The 25,319-nt window shown below is 40.6% G+C and overlaps 2 protein-coding genes across 2 annotated transcripts in view; one reads left to right on the top strand and one right to left on the bottom strand.

Annotated features, from left to right (window-relative positions):
* Positions 1-25,319, bottom strand: part of LOC140937001 (patatin-like phospholipase domain-containing protein 7) — a 54,886-nt gene that overhangs the window by 23,947 nt on the left and 5,620 nt on the right. The window contains exons 5-18 of the mRNA XM_073386519.1: positions 25,131-25,212; positions 23,927-23,985; positions 23,740-23,839; positions 22,624-22,683; positions 21,760-21,840; positions 20,674-20,735; positions 20,370-20,436; positions 19,442-19,522; positions 18,681-18,885; positions 17,714-17,902; positions 16,228-16,496; positions 12,893-12,970; positions 11,758-11,829; positions 9,641-9,774 (exon numbers count right to left, since the gene is read on the bottom strand). Of these exons, the coding sequence (XP_073242620.1) occupies positions 9,641-9,774; positions 11,758-11,829; positions 12,893-12,970; positions 16,228-16,496; positions 17,714-17,902; positions 18,681-18,885; positions 19,442-19,522; positions 20,370-20,436; positions 20,674-20,735; positions 21,760-21,840; positions 22,624-22,683; positions 23,740-23,839; positions 23,927-23,985; positions 25,131-25,212 (1,539 nt within the window). The remainder of the gene's footprint in view (positions 1-9,640; positions 9,775-11,757; positions 11,830-12,892; positions 12,971-16,227; positions 16,497-17,713; positions 17,903-18,680; positions 18,886-19,441; positions 19,523-20,369; positions 20,437-20,673; positions 20,736-21,759; positions 21,841-22,623; positions 22,684-23,739; positions 23,840-23,926; positions 23,986-25,130; positions 25,213-25,319) is intronic.
* On the top strand, positions 4,270-5,707 carry LOC140938947 (5-hydroxytryptamine receptor 1B-like). The gene has a single exon (XM_073388478.1). It carries the CDS (start codon positions 4,493-4,495, stop codon positions 5,405-5,407), a length of 915 nt encoding a protein of 304 aa, XP_073244579.1. The 5' UTR covers positions 4,270-4,492; the 3' UTR covers positions 5,408-5,707.

Genomic DNA, 25,319 nt, shown 5'->3' with positions numbered 1-25,319 from the left:
AATTCAGATGTTTTTCTTTCTTACGCACTGCATTGTTGTTAAGTTTATACTCGAAACCAACTGTTAATTCTAGAACATATAGGCACTTGGACTGGATTAGGAAAAGAAGATCTGGACGATAACTTTCACCAGTTATTAGTGAGGGATTCAGAAAACCATTAACATCTGCATAGAGTGAAGAGTGAACATTAAATACAGGTTGAATTGATTTGGCAATGAAGTTAAGGATTGAGTCGTGTCTCCAAGTAAAGCGATTAAGGTACTGTTGACAACCAGCGACAGCATGAAGGAGTGATTCAGCATTAAGGCAAAAGGAGCACTCAGGACTTTGTGATAATCCCCATCTTGCCATATTCTCACGTGTAGGGAGGGAGTTGTTGATGTAGCGGATGGTAAAATTGTAAATGTTCTTGGGTAGATGAAACTGGGCCTCTGACCAAATAGAATTTACAGATGACAATGAATACTTGATAAAATTTGAGAAGAAGAAACCTTGAGATGTTAGGTGGTGTTGCAGTTTATCCTCTTGATTAGAACGGAAATCTTTAAGATCCCTTACTGGATTTGTACACATCATATTGAATATTAGTGTGACAGCTTGACGATTTCCAGAGATCTTTTAAGGAATCATTTGGTGACTCTTTTAATGGATTTCGTAGAACTGTTTGGCACTGAGTAAATTTAATAGAGGGAGGACAAATATTAAGACCAAAATTATTGCGTTCTAGGAAAACAGTGCTCACTGTTCTAGATATCGGAATATCAAGCCATTTTCGAATATAGCCATTCACTACAGAGTCGAGATGTTCCGTTATGCAGGTTTTGGATATATTAGCTATAGTGAAATGCCAGGACAGTTTAGATAGGACATAGCGGCTGTACAGAAGAAGTTTCTGTACAAGAGAGGACAATTCAGACATGTGTTGGTTGTTAGACATGTTGAAGTCAAAGAAGCGACCTAAGTAACGAAATGATTCACCCATTTCCACAAAGGGAATTAGAACTCCATTGATCAACAGTTTGGGTAAATATTGGACAGATTTAGTGCACAGTTTCCGTATTCCAAAAGTAGAACATTTATCAACTCTTATTATCATGTTCGACCAATTACACCAGATTATAAATCTATATTATAAAGCGGTTGATTAGATGTTGATTTTCTGATTCCTGACCGCTTATGACAGCGGCATCGTCAGCGAACTGGAACCAGTGGATGGGATTTAAGAACTTGAGGGAAAAGCCAAATTGACGGTATTTTTCAGATTCAATATGCTGTACAAACGTGTTAAAACACAAGTTGAAGAGAAGTGGGCTACGGCAATCACCTTGGAGTACACCACGACCAACAGATATAAACGGAGTGCGAAATCCATTTGTAAGAATAGAGGTTTTGAAGTCAGTGTAAAGACTTTTCATCAGTGATTTGATATGATATGGTGGTAATCAAGAGCGGTTTGAATCAAGTTGTGATGAACTTCACCAAAGACGTTTTTAAGGTCCAAAATAGTAATAACGACTGAACGCTATTTGGTACGAGCTTTGTTAATGATATCAGCCATTTGACAAGTGTGCTTAAAAGTTCCAGAAAGACCTGGTGTAAAGCCTTTTTGAATTTCATGTTCAATGTAGTTGTTAGCGGAGAGCAGGTTGAAAATGTTATTACGAAGACACGAAGTAAAAACCTTTAAAGGCACAGATTGTAAAGTAATAGGACGGAAGTTAGCAGGGTCATTAGCGTTTTCCTTTTTATGGACGAGGATTGTGCAAGCTCCCTTCCATTCGCTTGGGACGGATCCAGTTGACCAAGCTGTGCGTATAATTTCAGATAAATAGGGGCGAAGAAGAGGACATCGTTTGAAACAAATTATCGACAGTTGATCTAGGGGACAAGGAGAACCAGACACCTTCATTTCTCTAATCACATTTGAGAGCTGTTGGTATGTTGGAGGTTCAAGGTTAAACGGAATTACAGGATCTGATAAAGTTGGTATCCAGCTTGGAAGGTTGAAAACTTTAGTCGGATTTACTGACAAAAGAGTTCTAATACTTGCAAAGTAATCAGAACACTCATTCATGGAAAACGAAGGAAGGATTTCATCTTTTTTGTTGAAGATCCTTTTGACATATCCCCAGAAATTTTTAGAGATGGAATAATCACGATTCATCAGGTCAGCGTTGACTTGAAACGACGTGTTGTCTCGTAGTATGTCACGCAATAAGCGAGATACGTATTGATTTCTGTGATGTCAGCGTTAGCGGACTGCTTCAAGACTTTGAGAGACTTCTTCAGGTCATTTTTAGATTTGCCTTCGTATTTCCTTATCAGGCTTTTATCAGGAGCTTGTGCAACTTGACCAAAATTAGTAGAGAAATAGTCATAAACAGTGTCGTTCAGAAGTTTAACGCGTGAGCTGAGATTCTGAACAGTGATTGGAGGATTCAGAGATAATACGGATTTAAAATATTCGTTGGCCGTTAACCATTGTTCTTCAGATTTAGGTAGGTTTATTCCCTTTTTAATTTTGGCAAAGCAGTGGTCTTCAGGTTGAGGGAAAGGGACACCGGAGGCCATCAAAGGATCACCTACATCGCCAGACTCTTGGTCGGTGAGTACGGCATCGTTGAGGTCAGCACCCAGTTGATCATTCAAACCCAAAACAACTCTACAACTCCTTTGATGCATCTTCAAACCTCTGTTACCCTTGCAAAGTCTACCACAACAGCACAGACAAACACGAGAAGAAGTATCTGCAGCGACTGACTCATTCGCATCCTGTAAGTAAATGTCCCGAGAACAATAGCCATTCTGCGCGATGTTTAATTTCTCCTTCTAAAATCATTCTGTTTCATCACCATCATTACCATGACTACAAGAAGACAAAGAGTAGTAATTGATGGCCATTCTTCCGGCTGGTCTGAGGTAACATCTGGCATGCCTCAAGGCAGTTTTTTGGGACTCTTGCTCTTTCTTGTTTATATTAATGACTTTCCTTTAGCAGTTAAGTGTAACTGTGGACTCTTTGTTGACTCTTTATCGGAAAGTTACTTCAGAGTCGGATTGTGAAGATCTTCAAACTGACCTCCAAAGTGCCTATGACTGGTGTAACTCCAGGCTTGTTACTCTGAAGTCCGAAAAGTCCAAGGTCCTACACCTACCGAGATCCAAGGATCCATATCATCATGAGTACTGGTTGTCTGACAAACCCTTATCAGCAGGAGATCACCACAGCACCTTGGTGTCTTGCTGGAATCTTCCCTGTCTTGGGATTACGATATAAACTATACTGTGCTAAAGCTAATAAGGCTCTAGGTTTGATAAGGCGAACCTTTGGTCCAAACAATTCTGAAGGAGTCTCGACAGCATATAAGACCTTAGTGCGTCCTATTTTGGAATATGGTTGTCAGGTCTGAAATCAGTATTTAGTGAAGCACATCAAAAGTATAGAGTCAATACAGAGGCGAACCACTCGAGTCATTTGCGGATCAGAGAAAGAATATCAGGAGATCGAGACTTGGGGTCCTGAAATGGCCTTCGCTTGAGTTACGAAGAAAGTTTATCTGCTTAGTGTAGATGTACAAGATTATTCTCGGACACTGTGACATAGATCCTCAAATGTTCTTTGATTTTAATGTATTAGCAAAAACGCGTAGGAACCATAATTTTAAGATAAGACGTAAGAAGACACTTACAAATTACTTTAAATTTCCATTTTTCGATCGCTACTTAACAGACTGGAATAGTATTCCATCGAACATTATGCACGCACTTTCATTAAGCAGTTTTAAGTCCTATCTATTGGATCATTTGTGTCAATCTTAAATCAGGTGTAACTCGTGAGTGACAAGTATGCAATTTAATTAGGTTAGTTTTGGGCCGTATTTAAAGTTTACTTCTTATTTTACTGTCAATTTTAGTATGCAATTTAATTAGGTTAGTTTTGGGCCGCATTTAAATTTTACTCCTTACTTTTTAGTATGTTTAATATTAGAGAACATTCTTTGTATGGGAATTTAGTTTCCCCCAATTATTCTCCAGTCTCCAGTTGATTTATTCTTGGAAATCTTTTGTTATATTACGAAATTTGAAATCCACAGTGATGGGCTGGATTTATTGTTCTTGAAAAATTAAACATCAGACCTCCCGATAGAAGTCAACAATGTCAAAGTTAAAGTCATTTGCATAAAATTTTAATTGTCGTGAAGACGGCATCATGCCAAAAAATATCTTTTTAACAATGTAGAGCGATAGCAAGGGCTTCGGTGCATGTATTTAACTCGAGAATTTTAGAATGAAATTGATTCTAGAGGTGATGTAACACTTGCGGTCCTGGGATCTAGAGTGAGCATAGGTGATCAGTGCAAAGTTTGCCTTAGGGGCATTTTAAAAACTACTTAAGCACTCCCTCCGAATACATATCACGCATCCTTATTGAACGTCAATGTGGAGAAAAGCAACTTTGTACTTATGTGACGCTTAGAGTCAACTTCAAAGATGGCAAACCATTGTAGTCGAGATATATCACTTTCCTCGTCCGTGAGCCTGGCCGTGTTGTATGGCATTGCTTCCCTGCCAGCCATCCTTGGCAATGCAACTTTTCTCTGGGTCATGCACAAATCTCGCGCCATCAGAACCGCTGCCAACGTGCTGCTGAGCTCGTTAGCACTGGCGGATCTCTTAGTAGGACTGGTGATAGACCCAGTGTGGATAGCTCGGTGTGTATTATCGCCTCGTCCGGTTGATCACCCGTTCAGAATAGTCATTGATTTTTTATGGATACAGACAAGTGTAACCACAACTTTTAGCTTGTGTGTGGTGAGCCTGGATAGGTACATCGCAGTTCGTTTTTCCCTGTCATACAGCCAGATTGTCACACAAACGCGTTGTTACTTTGCTATATCTCTTGTATGGATTGTATCCATTGTATTTGGCATGGCTCGGGTCATGATCAAGAACCCTAATAACTTGCCAACGCTCTGGATGTGTGTCACGGTAATTACATTTCTTCTCCCAATGGTCTTGATTTTTCTCTTCTACTCATTTATCCTTGGGCAAGCAAGAAAACAGTCGAGAAATATCGCACGTCTAAGCGCTCAAAGGCATAGATCTCAGCTTGTTGCTGAAAGAGCTAGAAATCTAAGAGCTACCAGGACTGCGGGTCTTATCGTAGCGCTGTTTTTTGTTTCATGGTTTCCCTCCCTGGTGACATCTTTTGTCAACCTGACGACTAAGGACCACTGCAGAAAGCAACGAATGCGTTTGGTTTGGCTTTGGGTTGAGCTTGTTGCTTTCGGATCGTCTGGGATAAACCCATGGTTATATTCGTTACGAAATAACGCGTTCAAGATGGAAATGAAGAAAGTGTTTGGAAAAAGCCGATGCCCGTTCCCTGAACAAAAACGAGTTTAATGACCCACGACTACAAGCAGCGACATTCAAAACTGATCAAACAAAGGACCAAATTTACCCTTTCTACTATAGGAGAAACTCAAGGAAACCTTGGGAAGCTTGGTAGCTCTGGGCTTCCAAGCTTCTAAATCGAGGTCTGTCTTGAGAAAAATAATCTTCGGAACGATCATGAAACAAGCATTTAATCACAAGCAGCTTGAAACATCTGAAAGCTATGTTTCACTGATAAAATAGTTTTCCCTATTCCCCATTGTTGAAACGGTGAACAGTGAAAAAACAATGAAATCATTTCGTGTTAAATAGGAAAACTGACTGCTGCACTGGATAGAAGCCCAGCGTAATGCGAATATCAGTACCCGTTTATTTAAACAAACAATTACGTACTGCAAAGGAAGTGAAGCAGGAAAAATGTAACAAGTGCCAAGTAAAGTTCTTTGATCGATAATGTAATAAAGATGATATCGTGTCTGCTGCCCGTCAGGAAAAACCCCCTTAACTAAGGAGGAAACTAGATCCCTCCCGAAAGCAGAGCCAGACACTTAACAGGAACCTCGAGGGAGAGAGGTTGAACTAGAATACAAAAATATGAGTACACTCAACGACGAACTACAATCAATTCAAATGACGCAAAAAGAAAAAAGAATTGACAACCGAAACTCAGGGAGCGATGTCAGCTTAGAATGATCACCTCAGTAAAATTCCGCCCTTTTACACTTGAGTCTCCGTGACAGCTGTCAATAAGCTGGAACCGTGAAAACAATAATTTGCTGCTATTCTTAGAACGCCAACAAAATTAATAACAAGTTCATTTTATTTCATTTTAGGAGCCGCTCAATCTAAGGAGGATAGTTATTTGTTATAGTTTGCAACAGCTGCACGTTTTTATCCACCCAAACAAATTAACGACAATGCCAAACAACACATCACTGCCTATTTCATAAACGGTAACCTTGGTTCAATTTCCAGTTACACACAGTTTACTAGTTTCAGAAACGGAATCATGACAGGTTGAATAATATATGTATTCCATTGGTCTTAATGGATAAAGACGCCTTTTTTTTACATTTCCATGTATACGTGTATAGATATTTTGTTATTGTTAAGGTAATTTTTAATTTGTTTTATTATTATTATTTTAAAACCACCCGCGCAAATTCTTAATAAACTGTTCCAATGAAGGTTGTTCATGGGTGCAAGGTGAAAATGTGTTGCCCTCAGGAGCACTCTTTCTGGCATTTGGTACAGAAAGACTGTTTCAGCAATCTTTTTTAAAGACACACGAATGGGTAAGTAGCACTTTACAATATATGACGTTTAAACATCATATGACAGATAAGATCACAGAGACGAAAGTACGTCGTGATGACATCAAAATATTTCTTTGAATAAATGAATATACCCTGGAGCAGTACTTTTAACACTGCTTTTCTACGACGTTTCCGGAGCGAGAAATTAATCTTTTCAGTATAGATTAATAAAACAACTACGCATTTGATGAGCAAAAAAAATTAAACCTGCTGTTTAATTTCGCTGCAGCTTCCGGAGTACCTTACTTAAATAAACGATCATAAGACGCCCCAGAAGATGAAGAATAAAAAAAATAAAAATGCTGTAGCGCCTTATTTCCAAAATATATAAATAGCAATTTTCTTATGAAAATTTAACTCCCAGTGTGTTACCTATGTATCCTTAATAATTTCTCTGTTAATCACACAGCTCCATGCTGTGTCTGTGTCTCATGATATTGTGGTAAAACTTTAAAAATGCTGATTGTAAAACTTTAAACATCCTAAAATGTTAAGTATGAAAATCAATTGTGACATTATGCATCAAGTATTGTAAAACTTTAAAAGATCCTAAAATGTTGGGCATGAAAATCAATTATCAAGAATTGTAAAACTTTAAGAAATCCTAAAATGTTAAGTATGAGAATCAATTGAAACATTTCCTGAATAGAAATGTTTTAAGTTTTGTTTTAAATGTAGCAACACTGTCCGCATTTTTGATATATTCTGGGGTAGTGTTCCATAACTGAGGTGCTGCAGTGGAAAACGCGCGTCCTCTATATGTTTTGGATTTTATGCCTGGGGTGCATAATAGCGAACGGGATGAAGATTGTATAGCTCTTGATGGATGATAATCCTTAATCAGAGGTTCCAGATATCCAGCAGATTGTCCATTTAAGATCTTATATGTGATAAGAAGAATCTTAAAGTGAATCCTTGCTCCAACAGGTAGCCAGTGCAGGCTCTTTAATAAAGGTGTAATGTGGGCAGAGCTGCGGGCTCCGGTTATCATTCGAGCTGCGGTATCCTGAATTCTTTTTTATAACTTATCTCTCTGGTATTTTGGGATGTCATATAAGAGACTATTGTAATAGTCGATCCTGGAAATCACAAGGGAATTCACCTGAACATTTTCAATCCATCGGAAGGAAGGTACTTTCGAATACGACCAATTGTATCTCTGCACAAAATTATATTCCCCCCTCCCCCACCCCACCCCAAAACGGTTATCTTTGAAAAATTATGAAAATGAACAAGTTGATCCCTCAGTAACAGGCGTCAAATTGCTCAATTACTCAAAATAATGATATATTTGGGAACAGTGTCTATGATACATCGCCTACACCAAAGGTATATTATAAACACGGTCATTAGGAGAGCTATTAAACATAAAAATTGCTCTTCAAAGCAGGCATTTATTATCTATTGGGGACAAAAAAGCGACATGCAAATGAACTGAGGTGCGAAACACTAATGTTATAAACCCAGGAATAGTCAATCGATAGAGAGCGATATCGGATTACAATCGATATAATCGATATCAATCGACATCACTCGCCGATTGTTGCCGATCGATAGCTGAAAACGATTAGAATCGAATTCACAGGGGGAAGAAATTATCGATTGTTAGCGATTGATCGATAATAATCGATAACAAGCAATAATCTTAAGTAACATAATCTGACTATTCTAAACTTGGTTAACAATACACGTCTGATGGGACCGACTTTACTCTTAAAAAAAAATTTAAAAGCCCAGCTTGATTCTAAGTATAAGTTCTAAAAGAGGAAGTAATAGGAACCAGTCAAGTGTTGGTAAGAAAAACATCGCGGTGGGATTTGAGGGAGCAGGATGTTCTAGGAGTCTCCCAAACTTGCAGCTTTTCACAGTGCAATAGGCTGCGATTTATATAACGGTAACGGAAGGAGAGGCGATGTTGTCACTTGGTTAATTTATATTTATTTACTTGGGGAAACCAGAAATTCTCGTTTAGAAAATTTAATAGTTCGGGCAATTCCTTTTGGGGCCGGAGGACGGGGGCCGGGATTTCCGCTTTCTTTCATAGGGAACATCGAAAAAAAAAACAGAAGTAAAAGAACCTCCTAGCCTCCTATTGCATATACATGGCAACTTAAAAGTGACAGCCCTGGGAATCTTCAGAAAATATGGGTTTCTGAGGGAGGCGATGGCATTTTTTCTACTCTTATTAGACTCGCCAGCTGATTTGGATATACTTTGTTGTGGGTCCTTCTCCCGCAAGCTCAAATTTAATCGTTAGTTGTTTATGCACGAAATTTTTAACCACATAGTTTGTGTAAAATGATCGGCAACCCTGATCTCTGATACGAACAACCTTATCACACTCAAGATTCTCGAAATATCCAAGTTAATTAGCCTGCGTTGCAGCCGGCCCACGCACTTGTCTAAACCATTTGTACGACGCAGGCAAATCCAAGATTTGTATTACTAAACCAGCGGATAACAATTTTCCGCGTTTTGATTGGCTCCCATAACCCAGCATATCCTTGGATATTCACTATTTTGAAAGGAGAGTCAATCGGACATCCTGTTTCCCGACCACTTCGGAAGACGCAAGTTTTAGCGATAATTGAAGCCACCGAACCAACACGAAGGCGACGAAACTTGGCCATCGAGCCGGTGTCATATGGTAGGTAAAAATTTATTTCTTACTTAATTTGCGACAGAGCCGTGAAAATGCAATCTGCAAATCTCTGAAACACTGCTATTAATTAAAGAGCGTAAACTTAAATGTTCATTTTCTTATCACACTTATTTGGTTAATACTAAAAAATCTCTCCGCCTCAGAGTCGTAGCATAGCGCTAGATATATACCTCGATGCTTCGCAGCTAGATATATGTCCACCACTATTCGCCTCCCCTTCGGTTTTAGTAGTTTAAAAGGAATATTCGATTATTAAGCACTCACCTGTAGAAGTTAGCTTTACTGATGATCACCACGTGGCACTGTTTAGTCGCTTTAACATTAAAAAAGGAAGGTTCCCCAGTTACCACTGCTAGTACACCAACAAACTCACCAGGGAGGGCTGTGTACAAATGGTACTACAAAACAAACCACGAAAGTTCCACCATGTTGATGATTTTACTGATATAACGGAGTTTCATATGTCACGACGGCGACAAATGTCAGAAAAGCAATGGGTTTTTAACAATTATTCCTCGAGCCCGAACGGGCTCTGAGCCAATAGCCCATTCGGCCTTCGGCCTCATGGGCTTTTGACTCAGAGGCCATGAGGGCGAGGGGAATAATTGTTTTAGTAAAATCCAACTAGTTGGGCAAAGATATCGAGAAAAAAAAAACAACTTTAGCTAGTTAAAGCTAGACTTTAATCCTTTTTTGCCGCCAAAAAGCCGGCGCTTCTCGATACAAGCGGGCTATAACATATAGCCTAGTAGTAGCTCAACCAATCAGAACGCAGCATTGATAATAGACCACTAGTTGAATTTTACTAAAGGCTAATATTTCACGTTATACCGGATAGGTTTCGTGCCGCCACGAAAAGCTATCTGGCATAGTGTGAACAGCAAGGGCCCGGGGCGGCGCTAGTCGTTCACACAAATCGAACATCATACCCGCGCGGTTGGCCGAGAGGGTTTGGTGCACTAAATTACAATCCTTACTACTGAACTATATTTACTTCCGTCTCGAGGGATTCCAGTCCTCACTCCTACTCCCGCAACGGGCCGAATAGGTGGTCACACCGCAACAAAGTAGGGCACAAAGCCTATCAGATAGAGCGGTTTTCACTTGACTGTCGTAAAACCAAAACCAAAGTAAATACACTACCCAACCAAAGGACGTAGTAAAACCAAAACCAAAACCAAAACCAAAACCAATCCCAATTCGACAGTCAAGTGAAAACCGCTCTATGTGCCGTCCCGCTCTCGAGTTCGGCGAGGCGCGGCCGCGACAGCTTTGTTACGTCACAGAAATCGCGCCCCCACAACCGTTCTTATGTGTGAACAGAAGCCCTACCCGGTATAATTGACGTGGCGGTGCTAAAGCGATCCGGTATAGTGTGAACATAGCCTTAGATTAGCACAAAAAGAACTTTGCGCGAGCAGCACACTTTTTGGTGCATTTCCTCCTCATCACTATTTACAGCGGTCTTGCCCAAGCGACTATATAAGACACATACACCATGCATTCATTATCATCTTCGGGACAAGACACACAGGTCGGTGTTATGGCCATACACCTCATCTTGCCCGCTCTCCACTTCATGTCACCTCTTTCGGGTGGTTTGTTTTTCACTCTTCCCACCCCATCCCAGCCCATAGCTTCTCGGGCCTATATCCTTCATCTGGAAGAGGCCGCCAGATTTCTCCATCACTTAGCATAGCATTAGCATTGATGTAAATAGGATACTGTACGGCTACTTCCAGAAATTGCCTAATTTCATGGTTTACCGAGAAAGTAAACAAACGAATGTTGTTTTTGAACTTGGATGTGTTTCTGACGAATTCACCTCTAAGAGAGTTCGCCCACATTTGACAAAATGAGCGAGTTGGGTTAATCGCGCTGAAGTTTCAAAGAACGCGAATGCACCTTTTAAATGGCGTTGCCGTCGTAGTATTTTAAACTCCATATTGTTATTAGCACAGTTAACACAAGTCCCTCCCACGGCTCAAGAATTTCTTGAGGTAAAGTGCGCAAGGGACATTAAATACAAGTCATTTGAGAAATAAGAGCAACTAAAAAACAAAACACGCAAACAAAAAAACAATAACTACTTCTACAAAAGAACACAACCTCTTAATGATCACATATCTCAATATTATCTTTTGCTTGAGCTTGAAGCTCTCATCCGATACTCATCCATAATACTCTTCGTTGTCCCTCCAAAATTTTCCATAAGCATTGTTTTCAATTCCTCTTTTTGCGATTGCAAACACCAAGAGAAACTGAAACAATGCAAATTTTGGAGGGACAACCAAATTATTATGGTATTTTTAGAAAAGGCCTATTGAAACACTCAGTTAAAATTTAGAGTTACCCAGTGCTTTCATAATGTACACATTTACCTCTTGATCATCGCTGAGACTTTTCTGCGTTACTTCCAACGTTCCAGTCACAACAAAATACAAACTACAGTCCTACCAAAACAAAACGGAAGGAATCACCATAACTACATGAGCCCAAGGGAGCCTTGCTTGATTAATGTTGTCCGATTTCTACCGCTATTTCTGTATTCACAGACTAGTATTCATTACACTGTAGGTATCTGGTTTGAACTGATTAGTCTCCAGTCGTTTTCTATCATTTGTACGCGGTCGCGGATCGGTACGGTTGAAAGAGACTGGCACGTTAGTTCCACAAAGAGGTTGACGGAAAAAAGGGAAGGACCAAAGAGCCAGTCTTTTTCCTTCATTATTCATTAATTCTAATTAATTAATTAATTTCTTAATTATATATGTTTTCGTCTCTTTTCTTCCTCCTACCCAACTACTGCCGCGAGCATCTCGTGCCACAGATACCCCAAGCTCACGAGTGAGAATAGTGTTGCATGACAGAAATATTATAATGGTTTGTAAGGAAAATTTATCGATCGTTATTTAGGGCTTTAAAAAAGAAATAAAAAATACATCAAAACTTTTTACCTTGATTCATTGTCTTGTTTGTGGTATGTTCTTAGCATTTCTGGCCAGCGATCGATAAATTTTTCATACAAAGCCTTACAATATTTCTGTTACGCAACACTATTTTCACTAGTGAGCTTGGGGTACCTGTGCTCTTGCGCGTCCTTTCTTGTTAATAGCGAAATTCAGAATCGCGTTTGCGACAAAAAACAAACGTCAAATGCAGGTTGACGAATTCTCAGAGTAACAAATGGGCAGATAAAAACTGCCTATAAAAATCTTGTGGATGACACTGTCTTGAAACTACTTATTTCTACGCGGATGTATTAAACTGTAAACAACAAGTAAAGGGAAAACTTGGTCACGTGGTACGAATTGACGTTCGGCGTCTGACGTAAACGTGACTCTCAGTTTCTAAATTGTTGAAAAAGAAAAAATAACACTGGTAAAGAGTCAGTATTGCCTGACTGTGTTTTACTTCTACTGGGGATAGTTTGATTTCTGATATGACGAACAAGAGAATGAGGGTGGGGGAAGGCAAAGTAAACGATTACAGATGAACTACACATATTGCTCTCACCACATCGGCTTGTTTTATTAGGACTGTCCCTGATGGAATGCAGGCTACAGACAGAATCCCCTCCAAGAGTGAAGAGTCCTATGATGAACAGATTTAATTCAATCTCACAGAGCCTTCCCTTGTTTCAGTTGCTTTTATTTCAAGTTTTGATTAATAATTAGATGACACAAATTTAATAAAAACGACCGCTAAGCGTTAGGTAATCGGACCACCAATAGTATCGGTCATAGCTTTGAATGCCGTAGCATCTCCCATAAGCGAGAATTTTTGAGACAAAAACAAGTGTTGGCTTAATTTTAATAACGTAATGTTTGTATGTGGCTGGGATCATGACTAAGTGTCCTCTTAAGGAACGTTAACAATGTAGTGTTTGTATGTGTCTGAGACCATGACAAAGTGTCCGCTTAAGAGTGGTGTCCGCTTAAGGAAGGTTAACAATGTAGTGTTTGTATGTGTCTGAGACCATGACAAAGTGTCCGCTTAAGAGTGGTGTCCGCTTAAGGAACGTTAACAATGTAGTGTTTGTACGTGTCTGAGACCATGACAAAGTGTCCGCTTAAGAGTGGTGTCCGCTTAAGGAAGGTTAACAATGTAGTGTTTGTATGTGTCTGAGACCATGACAAAGTGTCCGCTTAAGAGTGGTGTCCGCTTAAGGAAGGTTAACAATGTAGTGTTTGTATGTGTCTGAGCCCATGACAAAGTGTCCGCTTAAGAGTGGTGTCCTCTTAAGGAACGTTAACAATGTAGTGTTTGTATGTGTCTGAGACCATGACAAAGTGTCCGCTTAAGAGTGGTGTCCGCTTAAGGAACGTTAACAATGTAGTGTTTGTATGTGTCTGAGACCATGACAAAGTGTCCGCTTAAGAGTGGTGTCCTCTTAAGGAACGTTAACAATGTAGTGTTTGTATGTGTCTGAGACCATGACAAAGTGTCCGCTTAAGAGTGGTGTCCTCTTAAGGAACGTTAACAATGTAGTGTTTGTATGTGTCTGAGACCATGACAAAGTGTCCGCTTAAGAGTGGTGTCCGCTTAAGGAAGGTTAACAATGTAGTGTTTGTATGTGTCTGAGACCATGACAAAGTGTCCGCTTAAGAGTGGTGTCCTCTTAAGGAACGTTAACAATGTAGTGTTTGTATGTGCCTGAGACCATGACAAAGTGTCCGCTTAAGAGTGGTGTCCGCTTAAGGAAGGTTAACAATGTAGTGTTTGTATGTGTCTGAGACCATGACAAAGTGTCCGCTTAAGAGTGGTGTCCTCTTAAGGAACGTTAACAATGTAGTGTTTGTATGTGTCTGAGACCATGACAAAGTGTCCGCTTAAGAGTGGTGTCCTCTTAAGGAAGGTTAACAATGTAGTGTTTGTATGTGTCCGAGACCATGACAAAGTGTCCGCTTAAGAGTGGTGTCCGCTTAAGGAATGTTAACAATGTAGTGTTTGTATGTGTCTGAGACCATGACAAAGTGTCCGCTTAAGAGTGGTGTCCGCTTAAGGAAGGTTAACAATGTAGTGTTTGTATGTGTCTGAGACCATGACAAAGTGTCCGCTTAAGAGTGGTGTCCGCTTAAGGAATGTTAACAATATAGTGTTTGTATGTGTCTGAGACCATGACAAAGTGTCCGCTTAAGAGTGGTGTCCGCTTAAGGAAGGTTAACAATGTAGTGTTTGTATGTGTCTGAGACCATGACAAAGTGTCCGCTTAAGAGTGGTGTCCGCTTAAGGAATGTTAACAATGTAGTGTTTGTATGTGTCTGAGACCATGACAAAGTGTCCGCTTAAGAGTGGTGTCCGCTTAAGGAAGGTTAACAATGTAGTGTTTGTATGTGTCTGAGACCATGACAAAGTGTCCGCTTAAGAGTGGTGTCCGCTTAAGCAAGGTTAACAATGTAGTGTTTGTATGTGTCTGAGACCATGACAAAGTGTCCGCTTAAGAGTGGTGTCCGCTTAAGGAAGGTTAACAATGTAGTGTTTGTATGTGTCTGAGACCATGACAAAGTGTCCGCTTAAGAGTGGTGTCCGCTTAAGGAAGGTTAACAATGTAGTGTTTGTATGTGTCTGAGACCATGACAAAGTGTCCGCTTAAGAGTGGTGTCCGCTTAAGCAAGGTTAACAATGTAGTGTTTGTATGTGTCTGAGACCATGACAAAGTGTCCGCTTAAGAGTGGTGTCCGCTTAAGGAAGGTTAACAATGTAGTGTTTGTATGTGTCTGAGACCATGACAAAGTGTCCGCTTAAGAGTGGTGTCCTCTTAAGGAACGTTAACAATGTAGTGTTTGTATGTGTCTGAGACCATGACAAAGTGTCCGCTTAAGAGTGGTGTCCTCTTAAGGAACGTTAACAATGTAGTGTTTGTATGTGTCTGAGACCATGACAAAGTGTCCGCTTAAGAGTGGTGTCCGCTTAAGGAAGGTTAACAATGTAGTGTTTGTATGTGTCTGAGACCATGACAAAGTGTCCGCTTAAGAGTGGTGTCCGCTTAAGGAAGGTTAACAATGTAGTGTTTGTGTGTGTCTGAGACCATGACAAAATGTCCGCTTAAGAGTGGTGTCCTCTTAAGGAACGTTAACAATGTAGTGTTTGTATGTGTCTGAGACCATGACAAAGTGTCCGCTTAAGAGTGGTGTCCTCTTAAGGAAGGTTAACAATGTAGTGTTTGTATGTGTCTGAGACCATGACAAAGTGTCCGCTTAAGAGTGGTGTCCGCTTAAGGAAGGTTAACAATGTAGTGTTTGTATGTGTCTGGGACCATGACTAAAAGTCCGCTAAGGGAGGTTAACAATGTCAGTGTCTGAACGACTCTGGCACCATGGCTGTAATGTCTGCTCGCGAGAGGTGTCCATCTAGGGATAGGGGGAAGAGGTGGGTGAGGTCCGTGAACAAAGTTCGACCGTTTGCGATAAAAATCGCGACTAAAGTCGATTCTCTCTTAACGGACATCCAGAGTTTGTGCCTGCCTAACTTTACTCCCACTGTTTGACTCTCTATAAGACGGACATTACTCTTAGGGCGCTTTCCAAAAGTCAGAACTGGCCGGCCGGACGATGGCCGGACCAGTCTCATTTACAAAGCAATAAGCTTTTTCAAAGAGATTTGCTGAAAAGCCATCTCCTTCGTGCATACTATTTAGGATTTGACTTATGTGGCTGGATAGCTTTGATAAAAAGTAAAATTGTCATTACGACGGGAATGGTCTGGCCGGTCAGTTCTGACAAATGGAAAGCGCCCTTAAACGGACACTTAGTGTCGCTCCCAAAGGTGTCCGTCTAAGAGAGAGTTGATTGTAACCCCGTTCTCGCGTGAATTAGTTGTGAACTTAGCCTCGCTGCAGCTTAACCTACCGGTAAATCAAGACTTTTAGCAATCTCACTGGCGGCTGCTTTCATCATTTTATCCTCCTCTTCAGGGTCCATACTGAGAAACTGTTTGGACAGGTCCTCGTTCACTGGGGTGCATGGGAAGTCAAATCGCCCCTCCAGGGAGGTGGGACTGGATTCATTGTCGCTGAGTTCCAGGTCAAACATGGCGGAGCGGCTAGGAGATTCTGGGATACTAAGAACGCGTGCACGACCAAGAGCCGCGTCAAAATCAGATAGCGAATGGATGATATCTGAAAGACAATATAATTTGCTATCATCGACGGAAGTGAGTAGAGATTTCATTTTGAGTCAAAAAAATTCTCGAAAACGAGGGAGTTTCATTTTATTTATGCAATGGCACATTCCTCTCTGAGGCCTGATTAAAGCGAGCTAAAAGGATAACAGGACCCGGTTCCTCGAAAGACGGTTAAGTTTAACCCAAGATTAAGCCAAACTTTAAGCAAGGTTTTCTTGTCTAAAGACATGCAACTCGAACTAAAAAAATACTGTTGTGCCTTTACTCCGAGATACAGTAATGACAACACAAAAATTTACGCTAACCAATACATAGGAAGGTAAATTACAAAAACGGAACAAAATTTTAATACTGGATTAGCACTAATCGGCCTTTAAGGGAACGAGCCCTCAGGTCCTTATTCTACGTCGGTAGCTCGAAATAGCCATCATAATGGCTACCCCCTTCTCTTCATCATTACGTAATAGGCTAGTGTTTAGAAAAGAGAAGAGAGCTAGAGCCGAAATGTGTCCGGCTATTGTTTCCGGCAAATGCGTGGCAAATGTAGAAGCACAGGTAGACCACCCTCTGTTGGTGTGGCCGTTGTTGTTATTGAAATCTGAGCATCGATCTTTTGTACTGAATAGAAGAAATACAGATGAACATTACAGCGGCTACAATAACTGAATTTGGAATAAATTGTACGGGTAGAAAGTTTTAAAATCATTTGACAGTAAAAGGAAAGGATAAAGACTTGTTTATAATTGAAGTGCTTACATGTAGCTATTTCCAACTAGTTTATAGGCACGCCATTCACACGATTTGAAACAAATATTCCAAATAGAAAATAACATGATTAAAAAGCAAATTGGCAGGGGGGGGGGGGGGGGGGGGTTGGGAAGCACCACTTGGTTGATGGCGATATCTACAAACAAATTCTTCAAACTAATCTCCATACGTTTCCTTAAATGATTAGTTGTGAGAATTAATAAAAGATTAAAGAATTTTGCCTTTAGGAGATTATGAGAGCAATCTTTTCTCTTAATAATTATTGTTAGAAGAAAAGTCATGTTGATCACTAAAGGGGGGATGATCTAAAGTGTTAAGTACCTTGCAGATCCTCCGTCAAGGGTCAAAAATTTCGATTTCGCTGTGTGGTGTTATGCTCATAATTAGATCGCTAAACGCTCTTGTGGCTCTGAAAACAAGGGAGCAGCATCGTGAGGCACTTACCCGAGAGGTTTTCAGGCTCACTGCCAGCACCCGCCATTGTTTCCAGCGTGGCAGCTGATTTACAACGCCCAATTTGTTTCTCTACTTTAGGCTGGTGTTCAGGCTCCGTAAAACTGACGCTCCGGTGTAAGGGTTTCTTTACGGGAACTGGTTTGGTGCTTTCTTTGCCCAGGATTCCGCGCGGTTCACCTACACGGGGACAAAATCAAAAACTAGGTACAGTGTTTAAGCGCACTTCAGACACCGAGGGGTGGGTTTGAAACCGACGCACGGCCGAGTTTCCAGATATCTGCACTTCGGTTAGGCTCCGTAACCCGTCGTTGTTCGAGAAATGAGTCCGCGCTCCAAGACAGGACGCGACAGAACGTCGTAAATTGAACCTACACATCCGCCGAAAACTTTGTCGAGTGTTTGATATAGCTCCTCAAACAATCCAATAATCAAAGAAAAAGATTTATGCATAATAATTATAACCTTCCATCCGGCAGTGATTTCCTTTGATTTTATTTATGAGGAGTCTTAGAGGGTCAAAAAAACATTCGGGCACTCAGTTCTCTTTCCTTTAGAAGCAGCGGGGTCATGAGCACATGATCACAGACATCATTAGAATATGCTTGCCTTTTGGCTCTATCTAATTCCTATTGAACGACTATGGTATACGACTATTTATCGAAAGAGGGGATAAGCCGCCATGAGAAATGCGACTCTTTATCAAAAGAGGGGAACATTAAACAAAGCATTTCTAATAAGGCAGAGCTATTATACCATGTTGTACGCATCTTCAGCTTCTCTCGTGCTCTCTTAACTACACCATGCATCCACGGTTTGATATTAACAACCTTAAAGCACAATTCTCGGGTAAATTTAATCCACCGACTCTTAACAAATCTTGAAGTGACAAAAAACTCACAACAAATGAAGCATTGCTGTGACCATACGGACAGAGGCAAAGAAAATACAGCATTACCTGTTTTATTATCTGCCTCTGTCTTGACTCCACTAGCTCCACTAGTCTTGACTCCTGCACTGTTGGTAACAGAATCAACTTCCAAAGGAATCTTCTTTTCCGTTTTCACAAAATTTTCCGCTACACTTGGTGAAGCGTCTGTTTTCTTGTTTTTCAGTGGACTACTGGTAATGCCATAAATGGAAGGACGCCTTCTTCCTGGGTGCTATAAGTAAATTATAATAAAAAAAAATCAAACAATAAAGATAACGTGTCTGACGACTGGCTATCGCGACGTACATTTTCCCTTTCGTAAACGGTCGCTGCCATTGTTAAGACAGAAAATAATTTTCGACCTGTCATTGAGAGTGTTTTATTGAAACGAAAGAAGATTGCCACCCTGGGTCGAACCCAGACCTCGAAACCGGGCCTTTCGTACCTTACCACTCACTACCACACCGACCCACCAAAATTCCGAAAACGTTAAGTAAATAAACTAGCAAACTGTTTTTATTAACTAATTCATCAATAACAGGTGACTCTAGCCCTTTCCATAACTATTAACGTAAATTCAACTTGGACTTCAACGTCGTTCTTTCTAAGACCAATCAAAAACGTATTATTTTGCTTATTGTAACTTAATTCAGGGAATATATTACATCTATCACAACAAAAGGCTTGGTTACCGATGGTTAAAAATGGCAAAGACCGTTTACGAAACTGGGAAATAAGCGATCACGACAGTGCAATCTAGCATGGTTACCTTAGATAAAAATACTTACACTCGCTATAAGCTCATAACTGAGTCCCAGGAAGTTGTGAAGGGCCATGAATGTAACTTGTTGAAGACGAAGCATGATAATCTATAAACAATAAAATTATAAATTTTTTCCGCACACACTTATTTCTCTTAAACTGCGACACTGAACTCTGAAGAAACTAAGGTTATTTTCACACCATACCGGATAGCTTTTGCGCCGGCACGAAAACTAAACCGGATAGGGTTTCTGTTCACACATAAGACCAGCGAATTCGGCGCGATTTCTGTAACGGAGTGGAGCTACGCCGCGCCGATCTCTCATGTGGAGAGTCACATATCAGATAGGTGTTCAAGAAAAGCTATCCGAAAAAGTGTGACCATAGCCTAAGGCGCAGCTAAAACGTCGAACTTCACAAGTGACGAACCCAATGCCAATGAGCAAAATCTGTCCACGGTTCTCGATCACTGGCATTAGGTTTCTCGCATCTGTTATTCGACGTTTCACCCTGGGCTTAGACAATAAAATTATTCACTTGCGAGGCAAAAAAAGTCGTTCCATCTTACTTTGCATTTTCTAGTAAGTCAAGCTCGAGACAATGCAACAGTTCAGGCGTATTCCGCGTCATTTAACACTAAACTTGTGTTGACTCTTTAGAGTAAAAAAGGGGATGGTAACCTCACTTTTATTCATAGCGTAGCAAATTCTATAATCTAATGTACTTGACTTGCATGGTCGACATGGAAGTGGAACCTTTTAGTCGTTCAGTGCTGCACGTCATACATCTAAAACCTTGTTTCACTGGCGGAGTGAAAAAGAAATTTTGAAACTTTTGCCGGATTGTGCCTTTACCCTTCTGGGTAAATTTTGTCAGACAATGCTAACGTAGCAGTTCAACCCTTCTCGGTTTCCTTAAAGTAAGAAACCAAAATCGTTTCTTTTTATAACACACCTGAACAACCCTGACCAATGAGTCGGGATGTTGATCAAACACCGTTTGAAAGGCTTTCCCTGGCAGCCTGCAAAAAAAAAAAACAGAAGATAAAAAAAAAAAATGATTTGTGAAGATACTTTTTCGAAAGGAGTGATTAGAGAAACAGGTCTTTGTTTTCAGCCAGACACACTAACCACAGTAACAGAAACAACAAGTACAAAATAGAAAGAAAATGTTTTCTTTATCAAAATTCCTATCACGAAGGCTCAAAGACTTTCAAATTAGTATTAGCAACTGAGACAATTGCCTACAGTATACATACCTTAGAACGTGTGTATCCACTAATGCTCTGCAGCATATCTGAGGCAAAGCCAATGGATGGCCCTAGTGGTAAAAATACGGCACGTGAACAAGTGCATTGTGAAAAACATAAAGAACCCCTTTTCGTGTCAAAGAAAAATATTACTCGCCCATAATGCACATTGTGGGGTCTGGAAACGAGAGTAGCACTTTACAGAACCATAGTTATGTACGTTCAACATCAGAGACGACTCTTATTGTCGCGCTCTCTGAAGCTCTTCCATACCCAGTCCCCTCTACAACGACAGAACGCAATGAGAGTGGTTACAAATTAACGCAGAGCCATACATTTGAGAGAAGAGAACGTGGTACGTCTCTTGATTATTTCACGCAATTCGACAAAGCTCTTTAAAAATGCATTTCGGCGCTCGATTCTAACAGCTTTGTTTTCTTGTTCCAGTTAACTGGCTCAGTTTTGCCCCACTCAGGTCGTCACATTAATTAACACTTTGCGTCAATCAGTCCTCGTTTCTTTTGAAAAAAAAAAAGAAAAAAAAATTGGAATGGTCAATTCAAATAAGTCAACCGTTTATTGAGAAAAGTCTTTCGTTTATAAGATAGCATCTAGTGTCAGAAGTAACTCCGCTATTTCTAGGCTACTGGGCTTGACCCTTAGCGCAAGAGGGAGGGGATGTCTGTAGACAGACTACGGTATTGCTAAACTATGCAACATTCGCGCCTCTTTTCGACCAATCAGATGCTAACTAACTCAGCACAAATGGAAACTTACTCGCAAGTTTTCCGATCTTGGCGCCTCGACTTCACGTATTTGCTTTAAGATAATTTAATTCTGTTTGGTTTAACACAAAATAAAGCTGTTTATCTACTCTCAAATGAACTATACGCTATACGTGACGGTTTCATAGAAAAAGTCTTATCACTTTAACAAATACCAAGAGCAAAAGGTAATGTCACGACAGGGGACATTTTAAAAGGTGCCAAACCGCCATAAACACATTTTTTACCACCTTAGGCTGCCTTAAAGTAATAGCAAGCTTTTCTGCTTGTACCTCATCACACACCAAACAAACACAAAAGGGTGACTTACTGTCAGAGAGTCCAATATGCTGAGAACGCTGTAAATGCTTTCTCCTTGAGGCACTTCTTTCATCACCATTTGTGTGCCGTCCTGTTAAAACAAAGCACATTCAAAACGGGCCACCACAACTGCGCGTGAAAGGGCAGGAACCAAAACCAAAGTAGGAAATATAAAAATAGTGTCCTAAATATATTGGTACTAAAATTGAAATTTGTCTCAATGGATGAGCAACTGTTGAGAAGATGAAGAAACAAATGATTGACATTTACACGATGGAACCTCGATATAACGAACCTCTATGTGACGAGAGCGGGATAACGAAGGACATTCTTCATCCCAGTAAGATTTATGGAAGCGAACCTCGATACAAAGAAACTTCGTTATAGCGGAAATATTTTGCCAGTCCCCTAGGCGTTGGCACTTCGTTATATCGACGTTCCACCGTATTTTTTAACTGTTGACGCGTGCAACAAAAGGTAATCCACCTGTACTAATTGTCTTCATTCACGTATAGAATGTAAGAATTTTTTGACTGGATTGATTCCTATTATTACTATCCGCATACGAGGGGTTATTTTAGCTCTTGTAGGGCCCTGAAAAATGTGATCGCATCAATTTACAAGAGGAAAGTGCACTTGGTCTCCGTTTACCCAAAGTGCCATCTTACGGGTCAGGGTCTCGAGGAGGTGTCAAACTTGTTCCCAGGTTCTCTCTCCTACCCGTCGCTCCGTAAGAACGGGTAGGAGAGAGCCCTGGGAACGAGGTTGGGGAGGTGTTAGGGGGCGAAGTACAGTTGAAATTAGCTGGTTTGCAAAAAGTGTATGCATAAAAAATATTGTGAATTGGCTTTTTTAGCGTTTACTAACCACTGACCTTTTCCACCACAGAAACGCAAAGTTTTCCACTCTGCACCACATAAATGCTATCATCCATCTTTAATGATACAAAAAAGAGACCCAGTGTGGTCAATAGGGGCCCAGTGTGGTTAATGGGGACCCCGTGTGGTCAACAGGGGACCAGTGTGATTATTACGGACCCAGTGTGGTTAATAAGAACCCAGTGTGGTCAATAGGGACCCAGTGGGACCCAGTGTGGTTAATAGGGACCCAGTGTGGTCAACAGGGGCCCAGTGTGATTATTACGGACCCAGTGTGGTTAATAAGGACCCAGTGTGGTCACTAGGGACCCAGTGTGGTTAATGGGGACCCCGTGTGGTTAACAGGGACCCAGTGTGGTTAACTGGGACCCAGTGTGGTTAATAGGGGCCCAGTGTAACAAGGACCCAGAATGGTTAATTGGGCCCTTACGATCCTCGCTAAATCACGGAAATGATCATCCAGTGTAGAAATTCCTTACCCACTGACTTTCTCGGATGCACTTCTAATTTGAAAATATCACTAGCAGTATCCAGACATAAATTTTAAATAAACCGTTAGATTGATCGGTCATTAATTTAGCCATTGATAGCTACGTGAAGATAAACTGCCTGCTCGTGTAAAAATTCACTCGCTCTTTTTTTTTTACGTAGAAATGCTCCATATTGCACGAATTTTTACGTCGTATGTGCTCGCGTGTAACGGCCATTCGACACCTTAGAAACAAGAAGAGAATTGGAGCCAAAAATGTCCCGCAATTGTTTCTGGGGTCGTTACTGGGGACACGCTTGTCAGCTATTGGCCAGTTTTTTCTTCCCTGTCCCTAGTAACAGTTCCAGAAGTCAATGTGAAGTTAACTCGGCCCATTTTCGACCTCGTTTTGAGGTGGCGAATGGCGAGTGACGACTGGCAAATGGTCTGCGTGGTAGGCGTTTCAAAGGAAAGGGAAGCGAATTTCAGGCGTGCGAGCGCATTCCTTTCCCTTCCCCTCCCTTCCCTTTTGAACGCCTGTAACGCAGGCAATGGCGAGTACAGAACTGTTTAAAAACTTTGTTTCCGTTATTCAAACATGCCAACGACTGTTAAAAGCAACGGAATTACCCATACGACTCACCTGGCCTGGCCTAAAAAGAAGAGCATTAGCTGGAACAAACTTCGTCTCAATGTACTTGCACAGCTCAAAGAAAAGCGGCTTTTCAAAATGGCCAAACACCCTCAAAACAACAAGAAAGGATCATTTATTTTACACCCTGGCAGCAATGGAGAAAGAGATAAACAAATGATCGATCAAATACACTTACTTTACACTCTTGAGCATGTACACAACCTCAGGGGGGAGGCGAGGTTCATTGATATCCACCTGTCAACAAAAAAAGGGCCATGTTCAGTTCAAAAAGTAGCACACACAAATGAGCCCCGTTCCCCCTGAAGGCCTTGAAAAACAGTGAGGTCAAGCAACGACGAAGCAACGACGACGGCGACGGCAACAAGAAAGGCAAAAAGAATGAGGCCATTTCCGAGTTACCCCTAGCCTCTGTTTCAAAGCGAGGCTAATGGTGGAAGCCACTGATATGAAAATGATTATTTATTCGCACGCAAATAAAACTTATTTTCAAAAGGAAGGTTTGGCACTTAGCCTCGATTTTAAATTGAGAATTTTTGGAACTCGGAAATTATGGCCTGTAGGTTTAGATGGCATTGAGAAGAGAAGTGATGACGTCATAAAAACTACATTTATGAAATTATTGGGTTGGTTAGCATATCCAGAAAAGAAGACGAAAAATTTTTAATTGTTTAAAATCAGCCTGCAAATTGGTGGGGAGATTATAAGTACCGTTATGCCCCAATGACTGACTCGATATAAATCCCTCTAAAATAGGCTTTAATCGTAAACGTTACTAATCTAAAGCTTTGCGTCTTAAAAAAAGGCTTATCTTGGAGTGAAGTCTGAAACATCTTTTTTGTTCAAAACTTTTTTACAGTGGAACCTCGCTCTACGGACCCCCGTAACGGATAATAATGTTCACCTCAACGAAAAGCTCACATACTTTCGCAAACTAAAAGCGTCAGTACAAAGTAAAGCCACGGATTCAATTGGTTGTATATTTCAAGACAAATACTTGGAAGATAGTTTAGTCTGAGACTATGATAAATGATCGTGAGGATCCTTTGAGATTTTACAATTACTACTAAGAACTTGAACGTTTTGTTATAATAATATAGTGTCCGTGACGTTTTCTCTTAGAGCCCGCTTAATGCGGACACCTGGATTACTGACACAATGGCAAACCCCTTAGTTTCCGTATTAACCGGGTTCCACTGTACAAATTCCTTTTAGAAAAAAACTATGAAAAGCTGTGAAAGGCTTACGATAATCTGTAAAGAAACATCACTCAGGCAAGAATCATTTAGCAAGATAGCACATTAAAAAATTACTAATACAGTTTAAGACTGGAACTGTACAAGAACGAAAACAAAAAATTGAAAAAGAAGTTTAACTCTTACCTCAGCCGAGTCTGCTTCGAGAAACGCCGCTGGAGGTTGCTTGAGCTGTCTTCCTGGTTCATTGTCATCAAATCTCAAAAGCCTACAAAAGAAATGTACAATCGAACTTCCACTAACGGCCACCTCTCTACAACAGCCACTTTTTTTGGAGAACAGTCCATACACTGACTCTTGTTTCACTACCTTCCG

This window comes from Porites lutea, chromosome 5 (assembly GCF_958299795.1).
Source record: "Porites lutea chromosome 5, jaPorLute2.1, whole genome shotgun sequence".
Classification (NCBI taxonomy): Eukaryota; Metazoa; Cnidaria; class Anthozoa; order Scleractinia; family Poritidae; genus Porites; species Porites lutea.
This window is presented reverse-complemented; position numbering and strand designations above follow the sequence as displayed.

Excerpts from the sequence above, each read along its gene's own strand:
- LOC140938947 (XM_073388478.1), top strand. The coding sequence starts at position 4,493 with ATGGCAAACCATTGTAGTCGAGATATATCACTTTCCTCGTCCGTGAGC.